A 9893-nucleotide genomic window follows, 5' to 3' on the forward strand; every position below is an offset into this window, starting at 1 on the left:
TAAAATGTATAATAATTAAAAAACAAAAAAATTAAAACAAGAATAAAAACAACAAAACAAAGAATAAAATACACACATTTTTCAGTTAAGAAAGTTAAGGGATAAAGTTGTTGTTGAGTTTGGCTTGCCTGATCTAATTGGGTATTTATCTTCTTACACTGTCTGAATTGTTCTGATGCAGGAAGCCCCACTCACTTGGCACCGCAAACAGGCTAAAACAAATGGCTGGATTATTTGAAACTGTCATTTGGCCCAGTCTGATTCTAGGTCAATAGGCCTACTTATTATAAACTTAAGGGCCTAAATAGTCCACATGAGGGCAGCAATGCACGATTTGTGACCAGTGGCATGCTACATGTACACAGCCCTGATAGAGTGTTGTACTTCATTTCAGAAAAGTTTCTGGGTTCAAACTGACATTCTCTCCCAGACAGCGGTCTTCTGAGAAAATGACTACTGACATAAACTGAGTTGTCATCTCAGCCTTAAGAACTGCAGTTTGTTATCATATAAGAGGTCGTTTCAACAAACTCATTCACATTCTGAGATAATTTAGCAGAAGACAGGTCCATTATTTTTGTTTATTTATTTAGATTGTAAGTGGGTCATTTTTGCCTATTAGAAAAAGGTTTTTGACCATATTTCTCTCTCTCTCTCTCTCACTAACCAGCTTGCACGGCTACCAACCTTATCATACAAGATAAGAGGAAAGTCTGGAGGGACCAAGGTCAGGTTGCTCTTACCTCTAGGTGAGATGCCAAACCTAGTTTAATCCAGTCTATGTTTATGGGCAATTAGGAATGACTCATTGTCTGTCCTGCATATCAGACAGCTTGCCTAATGGCTTCCCATAGTCTGCAACACTCAAACACTTAAACCTTTTAAACCTTGTTTTCATATTAATTAGATTTAATCTCACCCTGGGACCAAGGCTCATTCAGATGTGCTGGTTCTCTACTCATGTTGACCCACCTAGATCAGACCTGCAACCTTGAGTTATTAGAGTAAGAAACACTGTTTATAGGGGACACACCCCTGGTTTAAAGGGGACTGATACTCCAGCTTGAAAATGTGCCCTTTTTATTTAGTATCACTTGTGTACGTATCTTTATCTTCCACCAAGATTTGAGCATTGTTAAAATTCAATAACTGAGTAAATAAATATATGAAGGTTGTACACTTTTCTCCATACAAAATATTTATTTTACACCACCAACATGTTTCGGCAGTATGCCTTCTTCAGGGTGTCATGAAAAGGGTTAGGGTTAAAATTCAGTAACTGTAATAAAATTAAGCTTTTAGGCATTTTCTGTTCCGTGGGTGTTACTGACATGCCTTTTCAAACTCAACATTTGGTCACTAGTATCCACAAATGAGGTCATGTTTTGATAGGATCGCCCCCCTTGTTAGGCATGAACATCATTTTTAATCCCGCCCCATACAAACTGGTTGCTGGAATCAGGGAAACTGATCAGACAGACTTCTCTCAACATAGATATGACTCACAGATTCTCAGAGTTAAATGACGTAATTCACATCCCAGGACGACGGAAATAGCCATGATAATGGGGAAATTGCTTATTTTAGTTGTCTATCCCTTTAATGCAGTCCCAGCACCAGCAGAACACAAATAGTGCCCAAATAGTGTCCAGACTAGTGCGTAAGAGATACCAGTTGGTCTCGTCTGTCGCCACTTACTCAGCCGGTCACCCTGGAGGAGTCGCTGCCCCCGGGAGAGACCACAAGCACCGCATGCAGCACCCATAAACCCAGAGAGCAGCTCCCCTTACAGCTGTCTGCCCTGCACATAAAATTAGACCCCCAGACAGTCGCACTGTAGGCTCCAGGAGTCAGAGGCAACTGGGGAAAGTAGGAGATGGACACCGGTAATAACGCTAATCTTTACTTTGGTAAGGGAGTTATTAAAGAAAAAAATCTCTTATCTCTGTATTTCAAGCATGGCTTTCTAGTGAGAGTCTATTCTGGCACTCTCTACGCTCAAGATAGATCATTAGTCAGCGTGTGTGAGTGTGTCGTCAGTGTGTACAGTATGCATTTGTGAATGGAGAGTGGATCAAGTTTCACAGTAACCGATTCTGTGAGAAACTGCTCAGCTGCTCCACTGAAAATAGAGCACATGCGTAGTGTTTGTTCAGGTGAATAACTCTGTGTTGTGTATTGTCTTCAGGACAATGTTTGTTGTTTTGTTGTTTTCAGGAAGCTGTGTGAGATGCAGCAAAGCAGTGTGTGGTGCAGGGACAGCCTGCCAGGCCATGGGGGATCTGTTCCACGACACTTGCTTCACCTGCAGTATTTGCAGTGAGTCTAATAATCTAACTGCTCATATGCCGTAATATTGAATGCGTTCCAGTAGCTTTGATCCCTGAAGTGAATCAGCAGTGTGTTTTCAAGTGTCATTATGGAGAAGTCACTTTTCCCTCAAATAAAGGATGTTTCACAAGCTTTAGCCTCTCCAAACAGGAAAAACAAAATAACAAATTGAAAGCATATAATTGAAACAGTGTGCTCCAGTACTTCCTTTGGGTTAGTCTGTGTGAAGTGGCTCAGAGACTCTTATTTATAGCACTTTTCCCCTTCTTTCCTCCTATCAAACTGTCATTTGTGTGTCACATTTAGGTAAAAAGCTGAGTGGCAAGCCGTTTTACTCTCTGTCAGGGAGAATCTTTTGTGAGGATGACTTTTTAGTAAGTATGTATTTCACAACTGTATATTGTTGCACAGCTGTACAGTGGGATGTAATGTGATACAAACAGAGATATATTCCTTATATCCTGTTTGAAAAGAAATACAGCAATCAACAATCAGTTTCTTTTATAGGATTATCCTTTTAAGTATTTTCTTTTCTCTTTTATATTTCCTAATGCTTTTATTACATTGTATTGTTTCATTACATTTTATTTTATTGAATTTTAACATTTTTATTATTTTATTTGATTAATTTTTAGATTGTTTGTTAGTTTTATGAATTGTTAGTTTTATGAGTTTTTATGTAATTCAGGTCTCTCTTGCAAATGAGATTTTGATCTCAATTGGATTTTACCTGAATAAATGAAAAAAATAAATGTGATGGGTGAATCTTTTTTTTGTTATTCAGTACTCGGGAGTTCATCCATCCCCAGAAGTCTGTAATAGCTGTGGACATTTAATCATGGACATGGTGAGTATGAGTGTATGTGTGTTTGTTTGTGTGCATGCATGCGTTCATATATGCATTCATTTGTATGTATGCATGAGTGGTTTGTGCTCACTGTATGGAAGGGGGAGTTCATCCTGGTGTCATGTCCCGTGTGTTTCCAGGTCCTACAGGCTCATGGGAAGTCGTACCACCCGGCCTGTTTCCGCTGTGTCGTCTGCAGACGGAGCCTGGAGGGTCGGTCCTTCACTGTCGACACACACAACAAGGTTTACTGTGTCAGGGACTATCACAAGTGAGTTTTTTAGACTTGTTTGACACCAATACAATGGACCAAGCCCTTTTATTCACACCCCCGAAACAACGTGAAACCACACCCGGACACACACCGAGATAAGTCACACCCAGAATGACTTCATCGTTGAGTTTCTTTGATGTTTCATTGAGACTTCTCGTTGGTTTCAGGCTCCGGGCTCCCAGGTGTGCTGCTTGCAGAATGCCCATTTTGCCATCTGAGGTGAGCTTGAATGAATTAAAGTGAATGACCTCTCATATTTTGTAGCACCTGCAGTATTTTCCGTATATTTTGAGAAATTGGTTGTCTTTTTTAATAATTATTTCACAAACTAGCTTCCCAAATAATAACTGCAAAAAATCCCTGTTGTTGTTTCAGGGGTCTACAGAGTCCATTCGAGTGGTATCATTTAACAGAAACTACCATGTGGAGTGCTATGACAGTGAGGTGAACCTCATTTGAGAATATGACATTCATCTTTCCATATTTGGTGCTGTACTTGTTTTATAAATGTAAAAGAAACTGTGATTTTTGAAATGGTGAAATTGTAATGTTTCATGCAATTTCTGCAATAAAGGCCCAAGTCAAAGAATCATGCATCCCTCTGTGTATCCCATTTTAGTGGTCTAAATCAGTGGTTCTCAATGTGGGGTCCGGGGACCACCGGGGGTCCTTGAGGGGGTTCCAGGGGGTCCCAGGCAAATTGATGAATCGTTAAACTTCAGCATTATTTCATTTACAAGAAGTTAACACAATTAGAGAATGTAGAAGAATGACTGTTTTGGTCATAGTTTCACTGTTATCTCTCTACCTACAATACAGATAGTCATGGAATTCTGGAACAAATCATATCTCACAATAAAAATATTCTCAGATTTGGGTCCGAGAGGCAAAATCTCATCAAATGGGGGTCCGTGGCTCTAATGTGGACTAAATTAGGGGTCCTTGATATGAAAAAGGTTGAGAATCACTGGCCTAAATGACAAACAATGATTAATGTGGGTGAATCATGTGTCTAATGCAATGATGCAAAATGATTAACAAATGATGAAACACCTAGGCCTACTTGAAGATCAACATTTGAAGTAATAGGGTGGATTTATAGGATTCAAATGTCCCACATCTCCACTTGTATGTTATATTTCAGTAATTCCCCAACCAGTTCAAGTCAAGGATCTCACTTTAGACCACAGTTTTGTCCCCAAGACCTCCATCCGAGAAGATTTTGGTTGTCTTTCTATGCTGTCGGAGGGAAATACTAGTGGAGAGAGTGAAACCTATGATCAAAATAGCCAGTCTTACACATTCTAACATTGTACTAGCTTATAGTGAATGAAATAACCATAATAGTGAAATATTTACCCTATCAAGTACCCTAAGAGGTCCACTTGGATAGTGTTGTCCTCTTTCCTGTCGGTTAGGTTAGCAGCGACACCGTGTGTTAATATCCAGTACCGCCACAAATTACCTTCCCGGAAGACACTACTTTGGAAGTTACCAAATGAAGATAAACGCTTTTTGAAATGGCGTCAGTCACGGTACGTGGCTGGGCTCTCTGCACCTTGGCTCTGCTAAACTTTGCGTTTGTTTTCATAACCGGCGCAGACTTCATCCGCTTCGTTTCGTTTCGAGCCATTTACCACAACATCACCGGAGAGACGACACTCTGTCAAGGTAAGCTTCCGTAGCTGCTTGCTGTCAGGCGAGCATGATATAAGTGGAAGCGGGTTATCAATGAAATAAACTTAGATGGTTTTCAGACGAGCTTGAGCTTGTTATTACAACGTTATAAGCTATCAACTACATCCTAGACTGTGTTTTAAATTAATGCAAAAAGAGTTAGAAAACAAGCTCCTGTGGTTCCTGTACGGCAGTTGGTTTCTAAAACATGGAAGATTCTATGTACCGCGCGACAAGATTCTAAATGTTAAGTAGCAGTAGTTCACGTTTGACGTGACATTCTGAGGATGAGTTCAAGTTGATATCGCGAGAAGAAATCCAAGAATGCCACCGCCCGGCTAGCTCAGTCGGTAGAGCATGAGACTCTTAATCTCAGGGTCGTGGGTTCGAGCCCCACGTTGGGCGCAATGTTTTTTCTGAGAGGAGACATTAAGTAAGTAAAGTTTATTTATATAGCACCTTTCACAGAGCAAAGTCACAAAGTGCTTCACAGGAGTAAAATAGTTAAAATAATACCATCAAATAGTAAGAAACAATAAAACAAAAACAAAGGACATAAAAACACACAGAAATACAGACACAAGAGGCTAGACAAAGGCCAGTCTGAACAGATGAGTCTTCAGCTGCTTTTTAAAAGTGTCAACAGAGACCGCAGATCTTAAGTCCAGTGGAAGAGCGTTCCATAGTTTAGGTGCCACAATTTCAAAGGCTCGATCGATGATAGAGGAAAACTTGAATACTTGGAGATTATTTGCATCTAATTCACATTTCTGTTGTTTAGGCCATGGATTAGAAGACAAGCTAAATTATCTGTTTAAATTATGGGACATAAGTGTGTAATAGGTCATGTGTGTATATTGCTGGGCCATGTGCTATATGTGATGCTTGTGTTTTTGATGCCTGTTCTCAATGACTTCATGGATAATAGTGTCTTATAGGCCCATGAAGGCTGGGCACTATTAAAGATGCAAGACACTGAAATGAACTAATCAATCAATCAGTCAATCATGTAATGTAATATAAACCTTGGTGCCTGACCCAAAATAAAACATCACTGTAACACCCCTGCAAGCACTTACAATGTGTTTATATACTCAAAAGTAGAGTTTCTAGTGACCATATTTTTAATGCTGAACTATAAACATTTTGTGTTGCTGTTCAAACAAAAACTTCAACTGATAATCAAAATAGGAAGTGACTGTTCCCCTCTTCTCCCACCCTTCAGACTCCGTCCCGTGGTCGGCCGCCCTGCAGGACGGCGCTGTGCTGCGGGCTGTCGGTGTGGATCTGGGGCTGCTGGCTCTCTTCACCACGCAGCACAGTCTGCTCGCCTGGCCGCCCGTCAAACAGGCCTGCCAGTCAGTGCTGGGCGTCCTGAACAGGGCGGCGTACTGCTTCACCACTGCACTGGCACTCCAGGTACAGCAACACACACACATACACACTCACACTGCATGTACTCTCTCTCTAATTCCCATAACCACTATATAGTCCTCACTCAGTGCTATTATTGTCTCTCCTCCTGCGTTAGATCCTGATGCGGTTCTGGCAGCCGGTGACCGGTGCCCCCTGTCTGTGGTCGGTGCGTCACGCGCCCTGGAGCATCTGGTTCCCTCTGCTCTGCTTTACGGTGCACTTCCTCTGCTGGGCCATCATCTGCAGCATCCTCATGATCTTTGATTACCCAGAACTGCTGGGCATTAAGCAGGTAGGCTGTGCTTTCTAACCCTACCTTGGGTCAGTGGCTGTGACATAACACCATGTTGGTCGACGCTTTTATATAAAGTTTCTCACAATCAGGGTGGGTAGGTTATTTTAAAAATGTATTCCATTACAGTTACTAATTGCCTCATCTAAACTGTAATCGGTAACATAATCAAAGGCATTACCTAAACTCAGTAGTGGACTCTGATTATTTTCAGTTACTTTCAGGTTGCCATATTTGAGGTATAAATGTATGAATTACAAAAAGTGAAAAATAAAGTTCAGGAAATTTATTTCAGGTTTGGATGCAAACACATATTTTCCACTGTGTCACATTTTCTAAAGACACACCTGCCACTATTGAAAAGGCCTTCTGAGTTCACAACTATCTGTAATCAGAATACATTATTTTTTAGGTAACATAACAGAATTTAGAATATTCCGAAAATATAAAGCCGTTGCAAATATTCCATTACTACCCAATCTTGCTTACAGCACCATGAGTGCATACATTTTTAGTATGGGACAGTGTTGGGGTCACACTCAACTCACTGACTACAGGACCACGTAATATATATTAGTCTATGTTTGTATATATTAACATAATACATTGACTTCAGTTCCGACTTATCGTACCTATATAATCACATCAACTTGACGGGAGTAACCTCATTGGCCCCAGATGGAAACTTCAAGGGGATTGAGTTTTTCAGTTAATTCAATAGCCAGTTAATTCAACAGCTGATTCAGCAACCCAAGTACGTATTAGCCTGGTTAGATGAGTCCAGTTGCAGCCTTCCCTGCATGTAAACTCAGTCAGTGTGAATGGATATACAGTAGAATCACATTAACATCTTGAAGGGGTTCGAACCCCAGCATACTCACTGTACTCCCAGTCCTTTCGACCAAAGTGTAAACGACTCTTTCTCCTAAAATCTGTAAAGACACAAAGCAGAGTATTGATGTTAGTAGGACCGGTAGTGGACAAGTGGAAACTTCAGGAAGGAGGCAAACAGACGTTCAGCAAGATTACTGCTGCTGCATGGTTACATACAGGATTTCCCAATCCTGTGCCGTTTTGAAAGATTGCTATGCATCTGGATTAATTTCCTCATTTTGATCTGATGCCAGAACAGCACATAAAATAATATAATAATGACTTTGATCAAAATATACGTAACGGGGACTATGTAATCTGTGACAGTGATTATTAATATCCTTAAAATGTTATATAAGTAGATTTACTCATTATTGGTTTTGCTGCTAAGTGAATGCGTTGCTTAACCTAATTTCGCTCCCTCTCTCTTATCCTCTGTTTCCCTCCCTTCCTCTCTCCCTTCCTCAATCTCTGTTTCCCTCCCTCTCTCCCTCATCCTCTGTTTCCCTCCCTCTCTCCCTCATCCTCTGTTTCTCTCCCTTTCTCCCTCATCCTCTGTTTCCCTCCCTCCCTCCTCTCTCTCTCCCAGGTGTATTATGAGTGTCTTGGTTTGGGGGACCCCCTGTCGCACAAGTCTCCCCGGGCCCAGCGTCTCTTCTCCCACCTGCGTCACCCGGTGTGCCTGGAGCTGGCGGTGGTGCTGTGGCTCCTCCCCGCCTTATCCCTGGACCGGCTCCTGCTGGCGGCGACTCTCTCGGCCTACCTGGCCCTGGCGCACTCACTAGACAAACAGGATTTAGCCTACCTGTGCGTCCAGCTTAACAGCAAGCTGCAGCTCTTTGCCGAGCCACACCGGGGCAGCGCCACTCCCCCCCCGGACAGTCACAACCACAAGCAGAAGTGAATGGAAGCTGCTGCTGCGGTGTGACGATGGGTCGACGTACCTATCCCTCCAAAATTACCCAGAAACATCATGCGGGAAATTGCAAAACTGACTGTTATTTGTATCCAAGACAATCTCTATGATCTTTGATGATCTTCGCACCCGATCTACTGTGCTGAATAAGAACAAACCTGGTCTGGCTGTTTGTGCTAATGGCAAATGACCACACTTGAACTGAATGCTTTGCAACTTGACACTGTATTTTTTTTTTATTATTCCTTGTCACTTTGTATGTGCTTTTAGAAATATTCTGGTATTTTTTTTATTTTTTTTTTTTAAGTTTTAAATTTTTTTTTCCATATAAGGGATGCAGGTACCTTGACAATAACATCAGATATTTGCAAAAAAAAAAAAAAAAAGAGTCAATTAGAGACAGTACATAATAGACCATCTCTAAGCAAAACAAACACAAATAAAAAGAAATTATAAATACTATAGAATATTTTTGTTCTACTACTCAGAATGTGTTTTTGTTTATCATAGAGTATATTTTTATAGCCTATTGGTGTAGCTAACATTCAAATGTGCCAGCTGCAGTTACACTGTATTTCTCTACACACTGATTTCAAGTTTGACTGTCCTCAGAAAAGGATATAGGCCTACTATTGAGATTTCACACTGAAAATCCATGAAAACAAGTCTCCTGATATTTGTTAGTTCATAAATGTATTTCCTCACCTACAGCAATGTCAGACGTGTGCCAAAATACATCTGCTTATTGCAGTGAGCAGAATCATTTCAGTATTGAAATGTGTGGCTACTTCTGGAACTTTAGAGTACTGTAATCTTTGAATCTTTGATTTTATAAGGCAGGCTAATGTTATTTTTTCCATAGAGCAGCATTTGCATTCACTGTAATGTCTTATTAATAGCCTTCAGTATTTTAAAGAGCATATTGAATAAATGCAATAGACTGTATGGCTGTGTTCTGTGCCATGTTCATTTCTTATTTTAATAGTGTCCTATCAGGTCCTTTTGCCTTGTTTTTTTATACAGTAAGTGACAAAGTAACTGCTTTTTATACCTTTTTAAATTCAGTTTGATTAGCTGAATTGACTTCATCTAAGTTTTTATTGGTAATCTGTTTATGGTTATGTATCCAGAATTGCAATTGAAATGTCATAGGAAGGAAATTTATCGTGCCTTTGCTACCTCAGGTAACTCCTACAGCCCTCTGCTCTCCTCTGCCGACAGCATCCCCCCCCCTCTTTTCTCTCTCTCTCTCTCTCTCTCTCTCTCT

General features: G+C 40.7%; 2 protein-coding genes and 1 non-coding gene across 3 annotated transcripts; all 3 read left to right on the forward strand.

The window, feature by feature from the left end:
• The first annotated feature begins 3117 nt into the window (after nt 1-3117).
• Nucleotides 3118-3911, forward strand: limd1b (LIM domains containing 1b). Its single transcript, XM_078290553.1, has 4 exons — nt 3118-3178; nt 3319-3449; nt 3620-3671; nt 3828-3911. The coding sequence occupies exons 1-4, from the start codon at nt 3170-3172 to the stop codon at nt 3909-3911; spliced, it is 276 nt and encodes a 91-aa protein (XP_078146679.1). The 5' UTR covers nt 3118-3169.
• Nucleotides 3912-4970: 1059 nt separating this feature from the next.
• On the forward strand, nt 4971-8979 carry nrm (nurim). Its single transcript, XM_071910891.2, has 4 exons — nt 4971-5123; nt 6355-6548; nt 6661-6837; nt 8300-8979. Exons 1-4 carry the CDS (start codon nt 4973-4975, stop codon nt 8612-8614), a joined length of 837 nt encoding a protein of 278 aa, XP_071766992.1. The 5' UTR covers nt 4971-4972; the 3' UTR covers nt 8615-8979.
• On the forward strand, nt 5462-5534 carry trnak-cuu (transfer RNA lysine (anticodon CUU)). Its single transcript has one exon. It is a non-coding gene; the product is annotated as a tRNA-Lys (tRNA).
• Nucleotides 8980-9893: the final 914 nt, after the last annotated feature.

Source organism: Centroberyx gerrardi, chromosome 19, assembly GCF_048128805.1.
Source record: "Centroberyx gerrardi isolate f3 chromosome 19, fCenGer3.hap1.cur.20231027, whole genome shotgun sequence".
In the NCBI taxonomy this organism is placed as follows: Eukaryota; Metazoa; Chordata; class Actinopteri; order Beryciformes; family Berycidae; genus Centroberyx; species Centroberyx gerrardi.